Raw genomic sequence first — 25,778 nt, 5'->3', positions numbered from 1 at the left:
AAACTCTGGAGATTTCATATATAACATCTAGGCTAAGGGGGGCATTCTTGTAACGATCGAAAATGCTACAAAATTCTTACTGGTTAACAATCTTTGTTATTGTACAGATTTTATATTATTTCATGCAAACATATAGGCTTTTGTAAAATGAAGAGAACCATGCATTATCTATTGGAGCCTTAATTAATAATAATAAGCATGCTTCTTGCTATTGATCAAGTGAAATATTCTGCACTCTGAAACAGTGCCAAGTTTCGATTTGATTCCCAACTTTCATGTAGAAAACTGATTAGTGTACTGTAGAGGAGAGGGACACTAAAATCCCAGTTGAAAACCCTAATAGGACAACTATATATATATATATGTTCAGATTTTGATATCATTCCTTTAGGGTAACTACTTTATTTAAGACTGCTGATTGGTTTACCATCTTGAAATGAGTTAACTTGGAAGCATTTTCCTGTTTAATTATGGATGTTTTACCCCCCAAGATGTCTGTATGTGTAAACGTGCACTCACACACATAATTGGCTAGCTAGGATCTTAACAGAAAGCGATACGAATGAAGAAGATGTAAATATATATGTATACACACACACACACACACACACACACAATGAATTAGCATATAAGTTAAATCTAAAAACTCAGAGCTCACCTGATAAATATATGGTGAAAATGGGGTTGAGAGCTTTGACATGTACTTGAACAATGAATTAGGCTAAAGCTTCCTTGCTGGGGTTCCGGTGTCGTCGGTCGTTAATTCCATTTCTCAAAAGAAAAGAAAAACAAAACTGATTTATAGGTGAATTAGTAAGCAATAGCATTCAAGCTAATTGATTATGAAATTCTAGAAAAATTCCAATCCCAATCCCTTTTTATAAGCAAAACTTGGAGCTAAGAAATACAATGGAGGGAAGAAGAAGAAGACATGTATTACATATATATAAGAAAACATCTCACAGAACCCTAACAAAAATTAGGGCTAGTTGGCTAGCTATGAAGATGGAAGAAGCAAACTATACCTTCTTTATTTGCTATAGATCCTTCTCCCAGCCTTTAAATCCATCAGACAAGACTAAATTGATTGCCATGAAAAACAAGCTTGGTAAACACACAGAACTGTTCTTTAATTGGGATATATTTGAGATATTCTAATAACTTCTCTTTCTTTCCCATCACAAAAGAAACATATGAAAAAAAAAATGTACAGAATAATTCATAACTGTACAAAATATATGAAGTAATAAAATCTAATTGTGCTCTCTCAATTAATCTTTGATATTATACAAGGGATCGTGACCAAGTCGAAGCTCCAAATCCAATTCTTCATCACTGCCTGCACCATTAGCCACTCTGTCTTTGTTGTTGTCTAAATCATGCGATGGCCTGCCAATTCCCAAGCTCAAACTGCTCCCCGATCTCCAATCTCGATGATCATCTGTCAACAGATTCCGGTGCCTTGGAATATAATTTCTTGCACACAAGTCCTCTTCACTAACATAATTTGCATGTGGAGAAGGCCTCACAACCCATGATCCCGTAGCTGCCGGCATAAATGTTCTATAGTTCACATGGTGATCTACCACCACCTGATCATGATCAGGAGCCGTTGAATAATGTGGAGGGTAGCTTTGAATCTCACGGTAGGATCTTAAACCCGGATGGTTATGATCATCTACTGATTTGCTGATGGATGAACTCAGATTAGGAGCTGAGCTAGGCCTGGTCTTGGGCGCTCTCTCTCTGCGGTGGATATTCATGTGTCCACCCAAGGCCTGCGCTGTTGTGAACCCTCTCTTGCAGAACACACACTCATAGGACCGCCCTGTGCCCACACCATCGTTCGCATCGGATCGTTGATCAGCTTCTTCATCAGTGCTAGAACTCTTTGAAACTTGATGATCATGATGTTCCATAGCTACGAAAGCTTGAAGAATTCCTCTAGCTAAATTTTTTTCTTCTTCAAGTTTTGGTTTCTTTGGATATATATGATTGGGATGGAATAGGAAATTAATTAGGGAGTGGTTTATAGAGAGGTGGTGTTGGTGGAGGAGGGGGACAGGAGACAAGCACAAGACATAGGTATTGTCTATGAGAGTTTTGGAACTTTGGAGTGAAGGTGTTGTGGGGGAAAAGTCTTAGAGCTTTGCTGAGAGAAGCTTTCTGTTAAGCCGGCTGCAAATGTATTCTTCTTGTTTAACACTAATTAAACACGGTTTCCCTTTTCTTTTCTTTTTAATTTTTATATCTAGTTCCTTATCCATGATTAGAGAGCGGTCTTCCTTTGTAATCTCTCCCTAATTTCTCTACCTTACAAAGCACACAATATATAAATATATATATACCATGCTATTTTTTATAGTGTTATATTCATCTTATACCATACTGAAGTACCCAACCTCAAAAGTATTATATATATATATATATGTTGTTAGATGGATACTAATCCATGTATATTATACATGACTTATACTAAACATTTGAATAAACCAATGTGTTTGACAACATGTCTCGGGGTTCCGAATTCTGCCCACATAAGTAAAGGTGGAAGATCAGCTCAACCAAAGCCCAATGTGCTTGACAATTTAACTTATGATTAATGTTAATGAAATAAGATTATCTATTTTCTATCTCTTGATACACAAGGAAAGTAATAAATCATATTGTAAAACCTGATTCTACAAGTGCATTCCACTCATACATTTATGTAATGTATGGTTAATTTCCACATTGTTATCAACTTAATTATCATTTACCCAATATCTTTCCTAGAAATTTACTTTTAGTGACCTTTGGGAGTTACAATTAGGTAGTTAGTAAAAACACATTTTTCAACCAGAAACAGACCGTTTTGATTAAGGCACCTGATGATAATATTATATAAACACAATTGTTTTTGTTTAGAATAGAAAATATCAATAGAGTCTTTACCGTATTAGTGACTAATTAAGCCATGGTCAAGTTTGAATAATCCACAAATGATGACATGGCACAGGCTTCAGCAATGAACTATACTCGATGCACATAAAGAACACTTCTCCCCCACCCTTAGTTGGGTTTGAGAGAAAACTGAACAAGAACAGTATTTCATACTGATCTTGTTTAACGCATTCGTGAGGAAAGATGGAGGAACCTTCCTTCCTCTACGTGATAAGATAATAATTAAGAAACAGTGTTTTTTTGGAGCTTATAGTTGTACGCAAGTGTAACTTTTTACACCATATATGTATAAACACATCAGCTTTATATCTGTGTCATCACAATCAACATCCTGCTAATTTCAGATCAAGTACGTGGCTGATGATGAAACCTATACTTGAAGCTTATGGTTCTAATTTCGTTTGATTACTGTTTCAAGAAGGTACAATCACAAACTCTGTAAGGGATTTAAATTTTATATGTGTTTGTATATTGTAAGGGATTTAACTTGAATGATACGTCACGGACAATACATTCGGGGATGGATTCACTTCATTTGTACCAAATATTTGTGTCAAATCCAACCATTAAATTTATTGTGTCACTTTGATTCCTCAATTTAATTAAGCCCCTTAGGTTTATTGTTAACCATATATATGTATATGATGTATTTAATTGATTAAAATAGGTATAAGTATGCAGGCCGAAAATATTAAATTAATGTAGCAGGTTACGAGAATTAGGTAGGTGTCGTTTGCAAAGCATTGAGAGGTTTACATGAGAAATGACTGGACTGAGATGTCGTGCCTAATTAAGTCTCTCATTTTGTCATATAATATTAGACCAAACTACATTAACTCCGCAATTAACTATCTAGGACACGATTTCTTACCCACGTTACTGGATCATTGCAGCTTAAGGATGCTTCTGCAGAAATGACAGACTATAAATGTTTTTTCCTCGAAAGAAAATGAAATTTGTTACATGAACATGTTGTCTGGCCGCTATGTGGTGGACAAAGACAACCTATTCATTCCACTTTTTTACTATGAACCTATTTATGATACAAGTTACAACACTCCAATTTTTTAATTTTTTTTAATTTAATTTTTTTCTTTTTTGAGAAAGCGATATTGTAAACTATCCTAATATACAAGAAGGAAGATCCAACTTGAGTGAGGCAGGCATATTGCCTTGGCTAACTGACCTAAACCCATGTCTACGATACAACCTTCTACTTAGTTAGACTATTTATTCAATATATTTGTACAAAAATACATTTTCCCATGGGAAAATAGGAATAATTTAGGCGACAAAAAGGTGCACAGTGGGTTTAAAAGAATGAGTGGAGGACATAGCCCCATTTGATTTCCAATCTTTATCGTTTAATTTTGTCTTGAAGTAGAAGAAAATGAGTTTGAGGAATTATAAGTATATGATTATGACCCAGTCTGTAGGAAAACTCTAAGAGGAAAAGATAGGAATATATAGACATGGACAAAGCAAGAACATGATGATGAAAAAGGACAACAACAACAACGTGAGTAGTGAGGCAACAAACTTTAATTCTAGACCAAATCATTGTGTCTTTTTAATTTGGATTTTGATAACCTCTTCTGTTTGTTTGCTTGTTGCCTTTAATTATTTGTTGAATAAAAAAAAATGATTTTGCTAATCCTCCATTACCTGACTAAATCAAAGTCTAAAACTTCATTACTACTGCACAAATTTCTTTATTTATAACCGTGTAAGCTCTAATTTAGACTATCGCTTATACTCAAAAAATAACATTGAAAGCCCAAAAAGGAAGAGAGAAGCCCATGCATAAACACTCACAAAACTTAGAAAACCACAGTCAGCAGACGGCCAGCCAGTCAACCATTGACCCACCAGCTTCCAGACCCATTGCATCAAAAACATATAAAATATACAAAACATATAGAATAAGTTTTTGGGAATTTTATTTGAGTTTCTTGCTCAAGCTGCTGGTTCTGGTTGGACCGAATTCAAAGGACTTTGGTGTTTGCAGTTTGGGACTTTCTCAAATAGTCAAGCTTTCAAACTGAATCTAGACAGAGGAGAGAAACTTTCTTCCGTTTTGGGGAAAAAAAGAGCAAAGATATCCCACTTTTAAAATGGTATGTGTTAGGTGGTCAAGAGATTTTGAAAATATGAATAAATAACCACTAATTTATTCTGTCAGAAAGATTAATTTGCTCAGTGGGTCTAAACACTCTTAAGTTAAGACCACAATAGCTTAGACCCAAAAAGATAAATAGAATACTCCTTTTTTCCTTTTCATTTTGCTAGCTTGTTCAACCTGTTAGCATATTTAAAGGCTACATGTTTTAAATATATATTTTTATTTAAGACGTATAGTGGAGCGGTTATACTCTTTAAATATTTTTATTATTTAAAGAGTATAGCCACATGGTCATAATATTTAAATATATTACTCTTAAAACATATTTCTTTTATTTAAAGAGTATCGCCGAGCAACTATACTCTTTAAATATGTAAATTATTTATTTAAGGGGTATAGCCGTGCGGCTATACGTTTTAAAATTTTGTTTATTTATTTAATGCGTATAGCCTTGTCGCTGTACCTTTTAAATATATATTTTGTTTAGGCTATACTCTTCAAATATATTTCTTTCATTTAAGGAAGTACAGCCGAACGGCTATCCATCTAAGGCGTATAGCCGTGCGGCTATACTTTTTAAATAAAAATATATCTGTATAGCCGCGCGGCTATACTCTTTGAATACATATTTTTATTTCAGGAGTATCGCCGAGCGGCTATACTCTTTAAATATTTTATTTATTATTTAAGGAGTATCGCCGCGCGGCTATACTCTTGAGATATATTTTTTTATTTAAGTATAGCCGCGCGGCCATACACTTTAAATATTTTATTTATTTATTTAAGGAGTATAGCCGCACGGCGATACACTTTGAATATATATATATATATATATATTTCAAATTAAAAGGGCTATACTCTTTAAACATTTTTTCTTTATTTCAGGAGTATAGCCGCGCGGCTATACGCTTTCTCAACTACATAACCATTGTTGGTGATGATGAGTTTCAGTTCAGGTATGTTGTTTATCTTTGAAGTCCAATTGTTTTTGTTCTCTCTCTCTCTCTCTCTCTCTGTGGGTTCATTCTAATCAAGTTCCTTAGCTGCTGTTCTAAATTAAATAGCATATATCCTGTTGCAGTCCATTTTCAGTTTCAATGGAGCACACAATTCTGGATTTGATTCCTTCCGTGGAGATTTTCCAAATTACAAAGAGGTTGGCTTTGCCACACCTAATCCCAATACTGCAATATGGTGCAAGACCAGCCCAACTCTCTCTTGATGACAAGTTGCTCAATATTGCAATCAGGTCCTAGACCAGCCCAACCCAATATCTAGCTATCCCATAAGAAACCTTTTATGGAAAAAGAAAAGTAATTTTTATTTTTTGAAAAAATATAATGAATGGGAAAAGAAAGAGGCAGGAGGGGGCTTGAAGTTGAGTGAAAGAAACAAGGGGTGGGCATGAAATTGAATGGGTGGGGATGGTGACGTGCGCCGACTAGCCTTATTACTTTATCCCATGCCCTCATCTTTCACAAAAACATACACTTTGGTAGGTTCTGTCCTTCACACCCACATGTCCATTTTCTTTACCTTCTTCTTCTCTACACACCTTTTTACTGGCCTTATTTCAATGTCCAACTTCCCCCATCACCACAATTCACAGTCAGTCTTTAATTTATTTATTGCCTTTTCACCACCCAAAAGAAAAAAACGCCTTTGATTTATTTTTATTTTTATTTTTTACCTTGTTTTGCTTGGAGTGACCAAATTATGTGCTTCTAAATAAGGAAAGGCCATCATGTCTTTACTGAGACAAGGGTTTGGGGAACATGCAAACAGACAGAAGTTGGGAAAATGCAATATCTGGCATCTGAGATGAAATGATGATCTTGATATCTATCTCCCCATCTTTTTTTTTGTGGGTCAAACATCTCCTCATCTTCTTGCAGCAGAGAGAGAGAGAGGCAAACACATGACAATATGTTGCACGAGTGAGGTCAATATATTTGATATGCTCAGCAATCAAAATCTATGAATTAATTAATGTCTTTCCTTTTACATTAATTTTGACAATATTGTGATCGATATGTTTGACGTAGCTAGGCATCAAATCATGATACAGATATTACATGTTAATGTTCCCTCCTGCCTGAGTCCTGACAAGTACATGCATGACATCTTGCTGCCATACATTTAATATCTTTACTGTGAAAACTTTAATTTCTTCTCTGTATGTTTTCATGAAAACATTTGAATTTAGTGAAGTCAGCAGGTCCAGCTCTCATATTTATGATCACTTCAAGTTTCTCTTTGTAAACTACAAAAAAAAAAAAAGAGTTAAGGCCAGATGAGTTCAGCTTCTTCTTCTGTATGCGTAGCCTTTAAAAACCTTCAAGTTCAAGCTTTCGTTTGATAGATAGTGCCCCATTTCTGAAATTCTGATTGTAATTATATTGACTTTTTCTTTGATATGTATATCCAACTTTGCTAACTAAACCTTGGAATAATTGAATATTAATAACCCACTAAGTAAACCCATAAAACAAATATATATCTATATAAGCAGATATAATGCTTATGATCACAGTATGCAGTTTTTATATCATCAAACTTGTGCTCCTCACCACTATTTGTTCACATAGGATAGAGCTCCAAGGTTTTAAGCTTGGAGAAATTATTGAAATAATTCTTCAGAAGCAAAGCTTTTCTGGCCCATAAACTTTATGGAAAAAAAAGATCTTCTTTCTATAGCTATACATCTTTGCTTTCCAGTTTTCTGTTTCCAAGAAAGTAAAGGGACAAAGAAGAGAGAGAGAGAGAGAGAGAGAGAGAGAGAAGCTCAAAAAATGAGATTGTTCCCAAGATATGCAGGTTTGCATTTCCCAGAGAACAATCACAAGAGAGAACATCAACTTTGCAACCATCCTTTTTCTTTGAAACAATTAATGATAATGGAATTTCAAACATATGAGACAGCTGCAGATCATTCAACTCTATTGCACACTCACCAGAAAAAGGACCGGTAACCCCAGTTTACCACTAGAGGAATTAGAACAATAAAAACTGAAAATTTCAAGATTAATTAAACTAGAAACTGCTTAAATCAACAAATGAACTGACAAAGGAAACAGCAAAAAAGAAGGGGTTTGCATATATAGTCATAATACTAATCACAAAATATTAGATCCATACAAAAATTAATCTTCTCAAAGCATCTCTGATTTCATTGTTGGGTAGCTAATTAAGAAGAAGGGGAAAAATAAAATTTCATTTTAAAAATAAAGTGCAGCATAAAATCAAATCTAAACTAACTTGGGATAAATTCCCACACAAGTAGGTGAAGTTTTGCACCTACAGATGCCCAAGTCGAAGTTCCAAATCCACTTCCTCCTTGTGATCTTTGAAGAACCCCATGTCCAAGTCCAGCCTAATAATATTACTCTCTTTCTTCATATCATCAACCTTGTTGAACTCATCATCCAGATCTTTTTGTGCAAAACCCTTCAATATTTCTCCGGCCTCATGATCCACAGCACCTCTCTTGCCTTTCTTGGGAATCAAATTAGGAACATGATTTTGAGGAGAGTTGTACTTGAATTTGGGTTTCTTGTTTCCATCTGTAGATGAAGTTGCAGACATCAAAGCCCTCAAAGAAGGAGAAAGCAAGGAGTGACATGATGAGTAATTGTGTGGTAAGCCCTTAGAGGATGAAAGAGAGGATGATGATGATGAAGAGGGAGAAAAATAAGAGCTAGGGTTAGGGTTATGAGGACACATTTCTGAAGAAAGGCTTGGAGGGAGGAGTCTCAACCTAGCTCTGTCTCTCCTGTGGACATTCATATGACCCCCAAGAGCTTGAGCAGACCTGAACTCTCTCTTGCAAAAGCTGCATGCATAGTTTTTTGCAGCCCACGAAATATCACATAAATTTTCTCCTTCGAAGCTGAAGTTGATACAGTCCATTTTCTTTCTTCCTCCTCTTTGATCGATCTTGAACTCAAATGGGCATTTCCATATGACACTTTTAAGCCCAGTCCTCCAACCTAGCTACAAACATCAAAACAAATTAACACGTTATCCATGTAAAATGGAAAAACCCATCTTTTAGTTTCACAGCTTAAGAGAGAGAGAGAGAGAGAGAGAGAGACTCACTGATATTTCAGTGGGCTAAGACTGAAACAAGAAGCAGAAATTCTCAGATCCTATTTGATGTATAGTGTGGTTGATGTGCAAAATGCTGCTACTATATCTGGATGTTACTTAGCAATGAAAGTGTAGAAACTTAAAAAGTCAGTGTTTTAACTTTTTGCGAATTCTAGGGTGACATCTGCCAAAATTTGCCTTATACCTGCAGACATATATACATGATGAGATGGGAAACTAGCTTAGCTAAGCTAGGTAGGGGCTTGTGATCAGTGGGAAATAGGAATATGGGAATATATGTAAAGCATGAAATATATAAAAGCTCTCTACGTACTTGAGGGGTGGGTGGGTGCACCAATTCGTATGAAGCCTGTACAAAGATAGGAGTTTGTATACATAAGAATTTATTTACATATATATATTTGGAGTTAAAATGGAAAAAAGAACCCCCCAAAAATTCACAATTAGATGTTTTCCTGCAATTTAGTTTCGAAACAACATTTTACTTTTTAGAATTTTTTGTTGTCAAATTTAACTTTTTAGATGACAATGTCTTATTTATAAAGGAATTTGATTCATTTGAAACATTTTCTTTTTTATTTAAATGCATTTAAAGTTCACAATTTGAAATCCAAGCTATAACATATGGTATAGGAAGCCTCTTATGTATATGCATATATACTGCAGTATGGAACAAAGGAAAGCTTAGTTGATCGATGTTTCGGGATAGTTTTACTGAAATTTAGGTGGTTTCCCCTCATTTTTGCCTCTACCCTGAACCGATTTTTCATCCAAATTTTTACGAGAAAAAAATAGTCTTTTTTTCAATGGTTAATAACTTAATATATTAGGAATGCAAATGGCTTCGATCACTTGCATTTTCCTGCCAAATGTAAACCAACAATGCAGGTTATTTAGAAGAAGAAAAAAACAACACATTTTGGCACTAGATTTTGCTTGATCTGAATGTTAACACACACACACACACACACTGTTTGTAAACGCCAAGCACCACTATATATGCTCAACCCCTAAAATCAACACCTTCAAGTTATCTAATAATTAAAGTTAATTACACTGACGGCCAATTAGCTAAAGGCCATGTTGTCTGATTCATGACTAAAATGCTAAAGTAAGAAAGACCTAAAAAAAAAAAAAACTAAGGCAGCAAATACTTCTGCCCTTGGGCAATACATTGATGACGAACTCCTCATTAGCTTGCTGCTTCTTGTTAAGTGGTCTTTTGTGTTCTCAAGTTGAGATGGAGGTCCCATTACATTTGAACAAGATAAAAAGTAGGGTCTACAAAGACAATGCAGAAGAAAATTAACTTACTCAAGAGAGTTTTATGATCAACATTTACGCACGATAAGCCCATGGCCGGTTATCAGGGCAAAGTGAAATCACAAAGGATGTTAGTGGATGAGGTCAAACTACATCCTACTCTAAAATTTACTACATTTGACCCCTTCGCTAACACTACCTGACTAAATGATCTACAGCTTCCTGAGAGAAATTTGTCGATCTATGATCCTGTATGAAGCATACGGGACGATATGTTCAAGTCTGGTGTCCTATATACAGTACCAAAAGTCTGACGTTTTATGAGAGACGCATATCTAAGCAAGAAAGAAGAAAAATAATTAGAACAGGCTCCGTCAGAAGAAGTCATCAAAAGCCCCCCCCTCCTTCTCACTTTCAGATCCTGCAAAAAGTATCATTGAGGGAAAAGGAAAACATAAAACAATGAAACAGAACTTATAAGTTATAAACATAAACCATTTTTATCAAAGTTGCAAGGAGATAACACGATGTGCAAGGAAATGATTTCTGAATTAGGGTATCTTTTAGAAATTGAAAATATTCTGACCAAATCAGTGCTTTTCTCACATAAAAAGAGGTGGCAACAAGCTGATCTAGATTGCGCTTAATTGCTGCAAAGTAATTTCACCATAGGAACACTACACATATTATCATTATTGTCTTTGGTACAATCAGTTACATAGTGGGATCAGTTGCACACTCACTTAGAAAATTGATGTTCCTTCTGGATTATAAAGTACATATAGCCAGAAAATCAAAATACACACAGCTAACTAACCTGAAACATCTCCGGCTGAAATGTCCTGAACTATGAGCTTGAGAGAATTGGTGCAGGGGGGAGAAAAGTTAGCTGAGGTTGGCGTTGGAGCTGGAAAAGTAAAATCTGAGTCAGTGGATGAACATTCAGAGTTACTGGAAATGCTATCGAACCATTCGTGTCTAACAAAAGGTCCTGCAGTTGTTGAACTTGATTTGGATGCGGTAGATAAGATTGTTTTCAGTTCCGAAACTTGGTTTGACATGCAATATATCATCCTGAAACACACTAGATCATATCTAGAATTAGTCAACTGATTTATGAGCAGCTTTACAAACATCATCAGAATAATTGTAACTTTTCATATATGTAGAAATCTAAATAAGTTAGAAGTAATGTTTGCATCATTGAAATGCTGCCTCTCTCTGGTATTCTCATGTCATTCGTTTTCTCAAAATGATTTTCACTCATAAACTATATATTGCAGGAAATACTTCAAACAAACAAAATGGGTTAAACTGATGGGGCACATGAGCAAGTAGGAAATTGTGTTTTTTTTTTTCAGCAGGTAAGACGCACCAAATAAAGCTATATAACCAAATTCATATCATATAATCTCATTATTGCCATATGAACAGGGCCTTCAAATTTTTTTCGCTATATGCAATTACAAAGCTTTGAGTTGCCCATAACAAAACCAAAATCATATTGCTAATAATTTGACCTATGTACCCAGAGAAAAAGTATCTTATTTGATAGTCGAAAGTAATTTAGACTGGGAAACTCATTTCAATGACTGCACATTGAAATAATGAAAAATAATAAAATAATAAAAAACCTATAAGACGCTTCAAAATATATATTTTATTCTATTCCTAACATATAAAAACTATATACTTAAATCCTAATACAAGTGCTTAGAACTAGTCATATATTTCATTTGCAAATTACATCATAGATTCCAAGTTTGTCAGGTTCACAAACAAGCCTCTTTGACCCAATGGAAAGTCAACTTGATGAGGAAATACCATATTCAGTTCTATGTAATCCATGCACAAGATGAAAGGGAGAAATGAAAAAATGATAAGAGTATAATTCGTAAGCGCATCAACGAGTACTACCTGTTCAAAGAGTCCTGAAGTTGATGTACTATTCTTTCAGTTTCCTCTAACTTTTTACGTCCTTCCTCACTTGATACCCGGGCTTCTACGTATCTCCTTTCACACTCATTGGCTCTTTGTTTTTCTGCTTGCAGCATGGCCTATGTGAAAAGAGATGGAACATTAATTTGTAGATGGTACAATTCCTAAACCAGTTTAAGATGAGAAAAAATAATGGAACAAGATCTAGAAGAATGGCAATTCCTAAGCTATTGGGTCAATAATCATTACCTTCAGATTTTCAACTTCTGCAGTAAGAATTTTGATCTTTTCAGCATTTTTTTCAGGACTTGGGATTTCTTTGGTAATATCTTCAATTTCTATCTGTGAAACCAGAATTTTAGATGACATGTCTGTTTCACCAACTTTGATTACATTACTTTGCATGGAGGACTCCAACTTTGTTGCTTCCACTCCTTTTGCCTTTTCCAATTCAGTCTGCACAAATTATCTAAACCTTTCAGTAAAAAGACTTGAAAGGGATTATCTAGCATGATGCTTCTGATTTTGGATGAAGTATAATAGTCGTTTGTCATTGTTTTCTTTACAAGAATTTAAAAGCAGAGATATTTTGTGCAACATTATGGTTGGGCCATTGGTTTCAGCATTTGGATCATGACATAGGAATTCTTTGAGAATAGGGCATACTTCTTCAATTTCTACCTGTATAATGAGACATTCAAACAACACATTTGTTTCATTAACTTTGCTTACATTATCTTGCACAGAGGACTCCAACTTTGTTGCCTCTTCCCCTTCTGCTTTTTCCAAGTCAGTCTGCACAAATTATCTAAAATTTTCAGTAACTTGAAGGGGATTACCTAGCATGATGCTTCTGATCTTGTAGATAGTATAATAGTAGTCTGTACTCTCATTTTGAGAACAATAAATATATGTATGTATATACATACATATATATTGAGTTGCATTCACTCAACTAATTAATGAAATACAAGATTCATTTTTGCCCAGAACTATGTTGAAGCAATTTTCCTGCATGTCTTTTGGTCATATTTTGAGGATATGAAAAAAAAAAAAAAAAAAAAAATGCCACAGAGGAAGCTAGGTAATTACCTGAACAATAACTCTCGGCTTAGATTGCATTCTACATCTAAAAGCATCACGAGCAGCCATTGCTCGTAAACCTGTCTGTAGACAATTGAAGAGAACTGGGTTTTGAGATTTTCTTGTCAGGAATATCTGCAAATTCTTTGAGAATGTGAAAAGCAACAAACTATGTATTATAGCGAAACAGGAAGCTGGATCACCTGAATAATAACTGCCGCATTAACTCTATATCTAAAAGCATCACGAGCAGCCATTGCCCGTAAACCTGTCTGCAAGACAGTTAAGAGATCATGAATTTGTCTTTTCTCGCTGGGCATTAACACAAATTCTTGGGAAATGCAAAAAGCAACAAACTATGTATATATCAAGTTAGCAACACAAGAAGCTGGGTAATCACCTGAATAATAATTGCAACCTTAACCTTATATCTAAGTTCATCACGAGCAACCATTGCCCGTAAACTAGTCTGTAAGACAACTGAAGAGAACAAGATTTTGACATAGTCTTTTCTCGCCAGCCGTTTACGTGCAGTCTTCTGAATTTTAACTACAGCATTCACCCGCTTCTTGAGCTTATATAACTTGCGAGCCAATTCTCCTGAATCATAACAACGAAATACTTGTGATAGTATATAGAAATTCTAGTATATGCAGCCAATTATAAGGGTAGTTAGTATACATAGCTGATAAGAGCACTAACTGCTAGGGTAATGGAAAACTACATAAATGAATAAGGGGGATGGGAATCACACTGTAACCAAATCCTACAAAATACATTCAATCAGCTGAAAAATTTCAGGATTTCTCTTCTTTTTTGCACTCACCTCTGCAAAATGATTGTACACAAATAGAAGCCTCCCGTATAGAAACATACTTTCTACGAGTAATACGAGTTCGGCCTCGCCTTTGAATCACCTTAGCTGAGTCGCCAAGCATGAGTGTTCTCTTTGCATCTAGCTCAGCCATCTGACCAGCTCTTAGGAAAACCTTTGTTTTCCCTATCTGGAAAAAAACTATTTACAACTTAGTTGAATATATATGATGTCTTGTTAAAAACACCCAAAAAAAAAAAAAAAGATATCTTGCAAGTTAAAGACATAATATTTGATTTTGATGTGATTTTTCAGACTGGCCCTATAAATGGGCCATGAAGCAGCTGTTTTGAGGAAACTCCATTATTGAATTACAAAAGAATTTTCGGTCTTGAGTTTCTATATTTCCCTCCTCCCTCTTCCATTCCCTCTTCTTTTTGTTATTTTCATTGGGTTCCGCATCATAGCTACTTCAGTCAACAATAGTCATAGGTTAGGAGCTTGCTTTGCAATTGTGGTTTACCACCAAGGCGAAGCCAAGTAGGAGTTCCAGAAATTTCTGTTGTGAATCTTGTGTTTGTCAACATAAGAGTGATTGATACGAAGTAATGGTTCTTATTACCTGATAATCTTTAAGCCCCATCTTCTCCAGAATCTTTTCACAGGCTTCGTTTTCAGGACAGCTGATAATATAGGCATTAAGTTCAGAAATGGGAACATAACCAAACATCCATGAATAAGCAGAAAAGCCAGCAACAATATGGAAGATAACAATGTGACAACATTAAAAGTGAAAGCATAAGGTGGCACTTACTCCATTTTTAGAACCTCTTGGGCCAGGATACGAAATCGAGTTAAAAATTCAAAAAAACTCCTGTAAGTAGGGTATCCTGCACATTTTATTCGGACTGCCTCTAAAACACCCTACACAAATAACAAACTATAAATGCCACCAATTGATAATAAGTAATAGTACTATACACACAGTTCCCATTGTACTTACACCAGAATGTAGTTGTTGCACGACATTGATATTCTCAAATATTGCAGGCTTTAGGACATTATTTGGCTTTATACATCTAATGTAATGGGGTTCTGTGGCATTTAGTGTTTCCATCAAGTGTTGGAGTTGTAGCTGCATCAATAAGGTCAGAAATTAAGTTTCACCTTTCTGCAGTAAATTGTTTCGACACATGGAATAATTTGATAATAATTTCTTGGGCAAAATCCAAAACAACTTGTAAGCAATTTTCTTTCTTTCTGAGACCAGAATTGTAGACAAGAAGATAGCCAGAATAGAAGATACCTTAAAACGAGAACTGATAGATGAGAACTTGGAAGATTTGGCCGCCTCCTCAGTAAGTGAAGGGAAAAGGCCTGCTACGAAAGAGCATTTTGAAGCACTCAACAAATCTCGATGCTCTGGAACAATATAGTCTTTATTTTTGTCTAGAAATTGATCAGACTGATATTGTACCTAAAAAAAAGCAAAAATAAGTGAAAATACTTCAGTGGAAACCACAGTACAGATGATGGATTTCAGAACAAAATACAATGACCAAGCTCACTTCTCCTGCATAATGAACAATGGTGAAATCTGAGCGGGTCAGTTTTGGCTTGATGAAGCGTTTGTTATCTTTGAAAGTCTGATACAGCTTTTGTGAAAATGTGTCATGAGTTGATTTTGGAAACATGCTGTAAAGAGACAAAGTTAACCCCCAAAAAAAAAAAAAAACTCATTAGACAAATGGTTGGATGAGTCCTTTTTCCATCTAATTGTGCAAAGAATTAAAGTTTTATAAAAACGTTTTCATAAAGGATATACAAAGGATTAGATGGCCATCAATAAAATATGTAATTGATTAACTTGGTGGGCATGAAAAGCAGGGCCAGAACATTTAATGTAATGGTGGAATCCATACTTGGATTACAAATTTACACTGAAAACAACAGTTAATGTATAAAATATAGAGCAGTTTCTGGATTTCATACAAATCTGGAGATATACTATTCATTTAATATGAAGTACCTGAGCAGGAACCTCTGTGTGAATGTGTGTGTGTAATTTCAGTCAAGAACATGGGGATTTTACCATCCTAACTTCACCTAATGAAGCATTTGAGCAGGAGCTTGTGTGTGTTGTGTGTGTGTGTGTGTGTGTGTAATTGCAGCCAAGAATGAAGAGATGTTCATACCAAGCTTCATCAAGCAGAGCAATAATTCCACCTTTTTTCTGCAGAAGCGGAATCAATTAGTTAAATTGTGATGTGTGGATATAGATGATTCAGTATATTACTTTCTCATAGTTTAACTGTTGAATGAACAGATCAGCAATACACAAAAATGAAACCACGACAGTAGATTCAATGTACCATTTGGAAACACATGCAGAGTTTCACCAATTATTAGTATTGCTTGAAAGACATTCTGGCTCCAGAATAGGGGATACAAATCAGCAAACATGAAGTCCCATATATATGATCATTCATAAGGACTAACATCATGAGTGATGCATGATGCATCAAAGGAAAAGGGAGTCACTGCTTTTAGAATAATTTAAAGTTTTGGAAACTTAAAGGTTATAACATGTCAGCTTCGTGTCACCTCCAATGGGGGCAGCCTTATAAGAGTTTACGAGCTATGTAAGTGCTTTTCTGTTTAACATTAGAGAGAGAGAGAGAGAGAGAGAGAGAGAGAGAGAGAGGGTGAGAAGACCTGTTCAATGAGATCCAGGACATCTTTATTATCAACAAATTCTATGTAGCTCCAATCAATTTCCTCTCTAGTGTACTCCTCTTGTTCCGACTTGAATACATGCTGAATCACATCATAACACTTAGATGGATACATTGAAAAGAATGACTAAAAACTCAAGTTTGCAAGTATGACTAACCTCATACCTTGTTGAAATGTTGTTGCAGCTTTTCATTAGTGTAATTAATACAGAACTGCTCAAAACTGCATTAATGGAACATAACAAGTTAGGACTAAGAATAACGTAGTGGGATTCAAGCTAAATTTAATCTGGGATCCTCCTTTCTAATTATTTGTAGCTGAGTAAATTCAGATTCAGCAATATCCCGAGGATTCCCCAAGTACCTTAGTGCAGGTCAGAAGTTCACGCCACCTGATGCTAGGTAGTATTAGGTCTTCTAATGCATACCAAATATAGATGAGAATATATTTTTGTTTATGCTAAATGCATAAAACACAGAACCCTTCCCAAACATATCTATGCATTCTACATTTTCGGCAATCAATCATTACCTGTTAGTTTTAAAGCTTTCAAAACCATATATATCAAGGACCCCGATCAGACATTTTGAGCTAGGGTCTTGTCCAATTGAGACATTGATTTTATCCACCAACCTGGACATAAAAAAACAAACAGAAAAACCAATATTGTTAAATGCTTCATTTCCACAGTAAGCAGTTATAGTAAAAATGATTCAGAAGCTAGCATCTTACCAGTCAAACAAACGAGAGTATATAGTCTTGGCCAAACCATCTCTGCTAACTGTTGCACCATGGAGATCAAGACTTCTTTTAATAATTTCTTCAGGAGTAACCATTACACGCTTACACAGTGCATCTTCCAGTGCACGAGGATTACACCTGATATACGAATAAGACAGATGAAAACTGCACTGTGATTGACAGAAAAAAAAGAGAGTATGAATTATGTCTAGAGCAAAGCTTGCGTCGCACATTAGAAGTTCTGCTGTCATTTGAAGATGAAAAAGTGATTCATCATTTTTCAGAACAGATGAATCATTATCTTCCCCATTGGCAAAATCAATATTACCGAGATGAAGAATTGCAGCAACAAGACTGAAAATAGCCTCCTGAGAGAGACAGAGACAGAGACAGACAGACAGAGACAGACAGACAGACAGACAGAGTTATTCCCAGATTTTCTGTATAATGATGCTTAACTTAGCATTAAACAAATGCAGATTTAAATCAAAATAATATACCTGTTCTACTACACTTATTCCAACAACATCCATGGCTCTCCTTGTGGAGAGATAATTATGTTCATCACTTATACCATCCAGTTGATAGCAATTTGATTGATTAAGATAGTGATATGACTTAGGATCTCCCAACTTATACTTCTCTTTTTCCTGATATGACTTGAAATCTGTCAACCAGAAATTTTGTGAAATATCAAAAATATTCACTGAAGTAGAAAACTGAGCTATGTACCTGTTCCGGAGCAGCACAAAGGAGATAAAAACAGTGATAGTTACGCTCTAAATCAGAAATTTGGCAAACACGAGATCTCTCTAAGAGATAAGTTCTGATGGCTGCCCCTGATATTCTACCACGTTTATCAAATTGAATCTCGACAAATTTCCCAAAGCGGCTGCACCAATATTTTCAAGAGAACAACAGTAGGTACAGAAACTATTTAGGAAATTTCATTGTCTGGTCTAAAGTTTTAGAAATAGATCGTGTAGATCCAAAGACATGCCAAGCGTATTCTATTCAAAATATATTAAACAAAACAGTACCAACAGCAAAAACAGCACCAAAAGTAAAAATCTCAAAGCATTTAACAATTTCTCACCTGGAATTGTTATTCTTAACAGTTTTAGCATTACCAAAGGCTTCAAGAACTGGATTTGACTGCACCATGTCAGTTATAACAACAAATTTTTTAGAAGGGTACAAGTTAAAACAATAAAAGAAATATTACACAATTCAGAAAAAATTAATTAATTAAAAGATTGGCACTTAACATCATTTTCTTTAGTGATGGGAAAGGATATTTATGCAAGGCTTCAGATCTCATTCTACCATTAAATAAAAACGTTAGCTACAGTAATATGGTTTCAGCTAATCAGCTTACTTCTAAAACTTGTTGTTCAACTGTCCGTCCTTCAGCTGCAGCATTTCCGCCCAAATAGGCAAGGTAGCGCATAAGCATTTTAGTTGTTTCAGTCTTACCAGCTCCGCTTTCCCCACTAACCAGAATAGAGTTGCTTTTACCCTCATTAATCATTTCCCTGGTTAGATTTGGAAAATTCAGTAAAGTAACTGCATCATCTTTTATGGAGGAAAAAGTAGGATGCAAAAGAAACACAGTTCACCTGTATGCAGCATCGGCTATTGCAAAAACATGAGGACCCAGTTCTCCAAATGGCACTCCATTATACCGTTCCATCATAACAGTATCATACAGATGTGAGAGACTTTGGAATGGATTGATGGCGATGAGAATGTTTCCGGTGTAAGTCTGCCATGATGTCAAAGTATTATAACAGAGACGCCCAAAGCTGCAGTGATTAATCATTTTCTTCACCAGGGTGTACATTAATTGATCGAAACTAAAGATAAGAGAAATCTTACATAAATTTCATTGCTCTCATATCTAGTTGCCAAATTACAAAGAACTCCAGGTTCATGCAAGTATGATAGCTTAGTCATGTCATCAACTCCACCAGCAGGCATTTCCATATCCTTTGGATATATTTTTGACACCTTTGCAACGACCTGACCAATATGAAAGTAGGTCAGTTTAAGAAACAGACAAACTGGTATTTCAATAAAGCTGCATATGAAACGAATTTTGGCACTTGACTTAAGGGAGTCCTTAATACAAGAAAACTCCTATAAGAAGAAGAGATTTTCTGTCACTCCCAAAGGGGTAACAGAACTGCATAAATATCTGCAGAAACTAAAAAATATAACAAGGATCATATGCTTATGTAATCATTCAGATCAGGAGAATATAAAAAATCATATAGAAGAAGGAGAGGAGGAGAAGGAAAACTGATGGAAAAAGGGGAAAGCCACATTGATGCAGACACATCCAACAATAAACAGCAGGTCCGTTTTCTTCTTAAATAACATCTTTAAATTTCTAAGCAGAAATAAGAATCATGCAGAAAACTCCTGCAGAAGCTTGTTTAAAGAGTAGTGTAAGGCTATTTTCTGTAATTGTTAAGAAAAGGCTTTCATACTTGAATTTCATTTCTTAACTCTGTAACTTTAGTTAGCCAAAAATACAAAAAAAAAAAAAAGAATCACAAGCTTGAAACACAAAATTTGGCCTCAAAACTGCTACTTTTTATCCTATGACCCAAACATGTATTAATCAAACAAATTCCAACGAAGATAATGCACCCAAAATTCTTGAAACCGAAACCAGAAAAATAGATTGGAAAAATGTTGGATTTAAAGACAAATGAATAAGACCAAAAGATTCAGATTTAAATAATAACAACTCTTCCAAAAATAAAAAAAATATAATAACAACTCTGTACCTTATTCCCATTACTAACTTGAATCTCAGCATCCTCTCCCTTAATATTTATTACTTCTCCGTCAATCCAAACTAATTCTGGATTTTCAACCCAAATTTGAGAACCAACAACAATGGTCACTGGCTTGCCCTGCAGCAGTTGAAAAAATTAACTACATAATCGGTTCAATGCCTTCTTTTCCCTTTCAGTAAGCAGTGAAAAGCTGGAATGTTAGTAAAAGTAGCTTAAATCTCTTTTGCTTTCATAATATGTACCACAAATAGTAAGCTATACATGTTCAGTAGGTACCAAGATAAAAAAACTCATGGGATCTCATAATTTAGCCCCTAAGTTTTCAATATAAAAACCACTTAGGCAGTCTTCTTAATGACTATATATGTGTGTCCATGTAGCCTATTTCTGAATGTATACTAAAAGTTTGAACAATTACTTGGAAACATCAAACTTTCTACCAAATTTCTTAGATGCAAACCTCCATCTGTACTCTCCTCTTCTCAATCTAAGGCACCTAATTGTCTATTTTTCTGTGAAAAAATCACATCAGGAGCAGCATTTGCCTTTACTGCATCTTCATGGAAAATTCACATATATAAACGAGAAATGTAAACTAAGTTTACCATTCTGATCGATTCTCAGAGAGAAACCCAGAAACGTAGCTACTCTGCTGAATACGAATCAAAATCCCATCAAACTTTCAACGATCTTGGTTCCGATTTCTCATCAAAAATGAAAGATTTAGACTGGCAAACGAAAGCATGCAGAAGTTGCTTACTCTTTCTTTTGTTTCTTTTTCTTTGTTCGTTTAGCACTGCCTTCGTGTCCTTTGGTTTGTGGAAGTGGCAGTCTTCGCACGCCCCACAATTTCGCCATTCTTGTGGCTCTCTCTCACTCTCTTCGCGCCTTACTCTCACTCTATTGAGAAGAAAGAGACGACTGTTAAACGTTTATTTACAAAGGGAGTTAAGGCGCTGTTTGAATTAACGTAACTCCAACGCGTTTTGTTTTCGCGTTATTTTAACTGATTTTTTGGGCTCATTACTAATATAAAAAAGCCTCTTATTTCTTTGGGTCCAAACAAAGCGGTATAAGACCAACGGTTCTGAAAGTGACTTTGAGCCCAACCCTACCTACTCAATGTGGGCCCCAAACCAATAGTCAAACTTAAGTTGTATTTGATTAATTACAAATTCAATCTTAATCTAATTTGGATTGATTAGTAAATTGATCTAATCATGTTAGATTTGTGTTTCTAAATAAAAATTTTAGATCTTAAATTAAGTAAAAGAAATTATTATTTTAAACTCGAAAATTATTATTAGATTTGTGATTAGTAGGATATCAAATGGACTCTAAAATTGTCAACTCTAATTTAGAACGAAAGAATATGAGATTGAAAATTTTGTTCTTTTGGGACAAATTTTCGTTAGACTTAGTCTGATGAATTTTGTTATTTCCCGATATCATTTAAAACTCAAATTTAGTGCACAAATCTGATGTCCTGTATTATTGTTTAAAAACCAAAAACAAAAATGATTAATCGACCCCCAAGTGTGAGAAAACTGTAGCTTTTGGACAATGACGAAAGTGTGTAAGAGAAAAGAAAAAAAAAAACAAAATAGCTTAAACTACTCAAACGCCAATCCAGAATGAAAGAATATGAGACTGAGAGGCAGAGACTTTATAGACGTGAAGAAGAATAAGAAGAAGAGGAAATGATCGAACCCACACCTTCATCTCCTTCTTCATCTTCATCTTCTTCATCGCCATCTTCACCACAATTGATGCAGATCTACGAAAGCGTAACCCTAATTCCCGGTCTCCCAAACGACGTCGCAGCACTCATTCTCTCCTTCATCCCCTACTCCCACCAATCCCGCCTCAAACCAACCTGCAAATCATGGAAGCTCTTCCTCTCCTCCAAAACCCTAATCGCTCTCCGCCAAACCCACCGTAACCTCTCTCACCTCCTCTGTATCTTCCCCCAAGACCCCTCCGTAGCCTCTCCTTATCTCTTCGACCCCCAAAACCTAGCCTGGTGCCCCCTTCCCCCCATGCCTTGTAATCCCCACGTCTATGGCCTCTGCAACTTCACATCCCTCTCCATTGGCCCCCACCTCTACGTCATCGGCGGTTCGCTCTTCGACACTCGCTCGTTCCCGATCGACCGTCCATCGCCGTCCTCCGCTGTCTTCCGATTCGATTTCAACACTTCCTCGTGGGACTTCCTCGCCCCGATGCTCACGCCACGTGGCAGCTTCGCCTGCGCCGCGGTTCCGAGCTCCGGCGAGATTCTCGTCGCTGGCGGTGGCTCTCGTCACACGCTGTTCAGCGCCGCTGGAAGCCGAATGACCTCGGTGGAGCGATATGACATCGGTAGAAATGAATGGATTGCCATGGACGGGTTGCCGGGTTTTCGGGCCGGGTGCGCGGGGTTCTTTGTTGGGGAAGGGGAGGAGAGGGAGTTCTGGGTGATGGGTGGGTACGGCGAGTCTAGGACGATATCAGGAGTTTTTCCAATAGACGAGTATTACAGAGACGCCGTGGTGATGGAATTGAAGAATGGGAATGGTTGTGGCAGGTGGAGGGAGCTTGGGGATATGTGGGAGGAAGGGGAAAGGGTGAGGCTCGGCAAAGTTGTCGTAATCGAAGATGGTGATGATCGTGGACGCCCTGCTGTTTTCATGCTTGATGGGAATGATATATTCAGGTAGTTTTTCCATTTTCTTAATTTTTTGAGTTTAAGTTCGGGCTTGAAGTAGCATTGTATGTTCTGTTCTGCTAGTAACAATTGATTCAAATTGGATTGAGATTATTCATGTAGATGTCAGTCTTAAATACCTCTACTAAGCTTTAAGGTCAAATGTTTTTGCTCTGAATTGTGAGTTTCCTTGTTGGATTTGTTTGAATTGGATGTTACTTAAATTCAGTTTAATGGGCAACAGTTGTTTTCAGATGAACTAAATGTGTGATTTAGATAGAAAACATTTGCTGCTGCCTCATGTTCCGGGTGTATTGATGCTTCAGTTTCCCACAACATAATTGCATTTACTTCAAAATTACCTGGTATTGAATGATTAATGTTATTTTGATTGAGAGTTGTGCCCGAACTTAGTGTTAGATTTCTGTAATTATTGGCCTTATAGGGTTTGAAATGTTAGTTGACTAGATCATGCAAATGTAAGTATAAGTACTCAGAGATGCTGAGTTGCTGAGATGGTCCAGTCTAGAGTAGGTACTTAGAGATATTCATTGAGAAATTTTATTTTAAGTGGACTGGTGAAATAAGGGTGTAAGAACTCAGATGGAGTTGACTTTTGTTCCCTTTGCATCCTTGGTCCCCTTCATTGGTTAAACATAACAAAAGGGAAAACATGTGTGCATGAGAGAGGACTATCTGAAGTGGAAACATCAAAATGTTCATTGATCTAAAGTCCTAATCCACATATAGTAACTCTCTTTTTTTTTTCCTTTTTTTTTTTTTTGTAAGACTATCCAAGCTTTGCGGAATGCTGGAACTCTTTATGTGGCTCAGTCGTATTTTATATATAACACCATTGAAGCATTGTCTTTGGATTGCCTGTAAAGAAACAACTGGGGAGGGGGTGGATCTTGAACTTATTATGATTCTCCATGACGTAGTTTGTGCTTATATCTCAGGCTGAACATTATCTTTATATTCCACCAAAAGGAGAATGCAGAAGACAGAGTTTGAAGTCTTCTGTTAAGCTATATTGAACTAATAAAACCTAACAGACAGTGTCTGTTATGCTTCAGTTATTTCTGATGATTTAAATTGGATAGTTATGCTAATTTAAAGTTTATGACTTAGATGACATGGTCTCTGGAGTTCCTTTGACGTAGAGTCTACTTGGCAATAATGGCTGTGATGCTTTAGCTTCCTTTCTATTGAATTGATTGTGGTTTCATGAGGTGAAATGTTGATTATCATAACAAAAAAGTTGAGAGATGCATAGTTTTATTGGACAATTTGTAGAACCTATTCTACTATGTGGGACCACATTCTTGTAAGTTTGCTTTTGTGTATGCTTATTAATGTCCTTTTGGGTGTATGTCATATGCCCCCAGTTTATGTGTGTCCTTTTGAATTTCTCCCACCTATGAGTGCTCCAGTACTGTATGCTGTCCCTAATTTAAAGAACATCATCTTGTGTAGGAGATTAGAACTTGAAGACCTAACTGGAATGCAGCCACTTTAAAACTTGCCCTTCTGCATTTGATCTTTCAATGATGATTTTCAAAGGAAATTATTGCTTTTGTTGCTTAAATGCTGTCTACTGCACTGCAGGTATAACATGGCTTCAAATCGCTGGTTTAAGGAGTCACGTATTCCAAGAAAGGCTCCGTGCAGCTCATTATTTGGATTTGTTGTATTGGACGGGGAGCTGCATGCAATCACCCTTTTGAAGGCAGTTGAGACAACAGAAACCCGAAGGTCGCGACTGCATAAGAGGGCGGGAACGCTGTACATCCAAATCTACAATCCTAAGAAGAAGACATGGAGATCTCTCATTACGAAGTCGCCTTTCCATTACAGCTTGGATTTCAATACTGCAGTTATGAGCACCATTCACTTGTGAATTTCGATTCTTATTGTGCGTACTCATGTTAATAGTTGTACCAATTGATGTGCAGCATTGTCTATATTGGTCCACCTCACCTGGTCCATTGCTGCCAGCATATTTGTAAAGCCCTTCAATGTACAGCAGACTGCGATATATAGATCTTTATCTGTTAGTGAAGTGCTAATTAGTTAAGGTTGAATTCATATGAGTTTCATAATATTGTATCTGTTGTTTTTCCAGACTCCAGTGATTAAATATGGATAAAGTTCTGTGTTAAATAGGTTTTTCTTTTCTTTCTTTTTCCCCCAGTGCATCCATCACTCTTTACTGGTGTAGCATCTAAAATTTATCTCCTTAGTATGATCTAATGTCTATCTACCCCAAGCCCGTTTCTGGGTTTGAGTTCAGGTTTCATCCTTTCCGTAGATTATTATTTTTTAATTTTAGAAAGATAAAAAAAGCCTGGGTTAGATTCATCCATTATTTTTTGGTAGCTTCATTCATATCTCAATAGTCAATCTAATTCTGGCGTAGAAAACTTTACACTATTTTCAACAGATTCACTGGTGTTTACCTGTTACACGTATTTTTGACAGATTCACCGGTGTTTACCAGCGGTATACAAACATGTGTCTATATCTCTTTCATTT

The 25,778-nt window shown here is 36.0% G+C and overlaps 4 protein-coding genes across 11 annotated transcripts; 1 reads left to right on the top strand and 3 right to left on the bottom strand.

The window, feature by feature from the left end:
* Positions 1-848: 848 nt before the first annotated feature.
* On the bottom strand, positions 849-2,162 carry LOC103334514 (putative transcriptional regulator RABBIT EARS). Its single transcript, XM_008237496.2, has one exon. The coding sequence runs from the start codon at positions 1,917-1,919 to the stop codon at positions 1,272-1,274; it is 648 nt and encodes a 215-aa protein (XP_008235718.2). The 5' UTR covers positions 1,920-2,162; the 3' UTR covers positions 849-1,271.
* Positions 2,163-8,137: 5,975 nt separating this feature from the next.
* On the bottom strand, positions 8,138-9,414 carry LOC103334515 (zinc finger protein 11). 2 transcript variants are annotated; one of them, XM_008237498.2, is made up of 2 exons: positions 9,164-9,414; positions 8,138-9,054 (listed from the first exon to the last, which is right to left on the bottom strand). In XM_008237498.2, exon 2 carries the CDS (start codon positions 8,972-8,974, stop codon positions 8,363-8,365), a length of 612 nt encoding a protein of 203 aa, XP_008235720.2. In that variant the 5' UTR covers positions 8,975-9,054; positions 9,164-9,414; the 3' UTR covers positions 8,138-8,362. The 2 variants fall into 2 exon arrangements, with proteins under 2 accessions (XP_008235720.2, XP_008235719.2); XM_008237497.2 differs by having other exon boundaries at positions 8,138-9,058; positions 9,164-9,413.
* A 772-nt stretch (positions 9,415-10,186) lies between these two features.
* On the bottom strand, positions 10,187-21,495 carry XIJ (P-loop containing nucleoside triphosphate hydrolases superfamily protein). Of its 7 annotated transcripts, none has more exons than XM_089054836.1 (29): positions 21,318-21,490; positions 21,163-21,206; positions 20,546-20,674; positions 19,629-19,772; positions 19,370-19,515; positions 19,129-19,285; positions 18,847-18,905; positions 18,483-18,642; positions 18,251-18,409; positions 17,982-18,118; positions 17,742-17,888; positions 17,541-17,642; positions 17,174-17,231; positions 16,989-17,090; positions 16,469-16,506; positions 15,842-15,968; positions 15,580-15,750; positions 15,277-15,408; positions 15,088-15,197; positions 14,896-14,956; positions 14,286-14,463; positions 13,860-14,059; positions 13,663-13,731; positions 13,469-13,543; positions 13,109-13,171; positions 12,626-12,832; positions 12,356-12,495; positions 11,256-11,512; positions 10,187-10,859 (listed from the first exon to the last, which is right to left on the bottom strand). In XM_089054836.1, exons 2-29 carry the CDS (start codon positions 21,163-21,165, stop codon positions 10,813-10,815), a joined length of 3,378 nt encoding a protein of 1,125 aa, XP_088910962.1. In that variant the 5' UTR covers positions 21,166-21,206; positions 21,318-21,490; the 3' UTR covers positions 10,187-10,812. The 7 variants fall into 7 exon arrangements, with proteins under 7 accessions (XP_088910962.1, XP_088910963.1, XP_088910964.1 ...); XM_089054837.1 differs by having other exon boundaries at positions 18,251-18,400; positions 21,318-21,489; XM_089054838.1 differs by lacking the exon at positions 21,163-21,206.
* Positions 21,496-22,130: 635 nt separating this feature from the next.
* On the top strand, positions 22,131-25,406 carry LOC103334517 (Galactose oxidase/kelch repeat superfamily protein). The gene is made up of 2 exons (XM_008237500.3): positions 22,131-23,252; positions 24,852-25,406. The coding sequence occupies exons 1-2, from the start codon at positions 22,258-22,260 to the stop codon at positions 25,141-25,143; spliced, it is 1,287 nt and encodes a 428-aa protein (XP_008235722.2). The 5' UTR covers positions 22,131-22,257; the 3' UTR covers positions 25,144-25,406.
* The last annotated feature ends 372 nt before the right edge of the window (positions 25,407-25,778 follow it).

The sequence above is a fragment of the Prunus mume genome, linkage group LG6, assembly GCF_029339155.1.
Source record: "Prunus mume cultivar Tortuosa linkage group LG6, ASM2933915v1, whole genome shotgun sequence".
Taxonomy (NCBI): domain Eukaryota; kingdom Viridiplantae; phylum Streptophyta; class Magnoliopsida; order Rosales; family Rosaceae; genus Prunus; species Prunus mume.
Note: the sequence above shows the minus strand (reverse complement) of the source record. Positions and strands in the feature narration are given on the sequence as shown.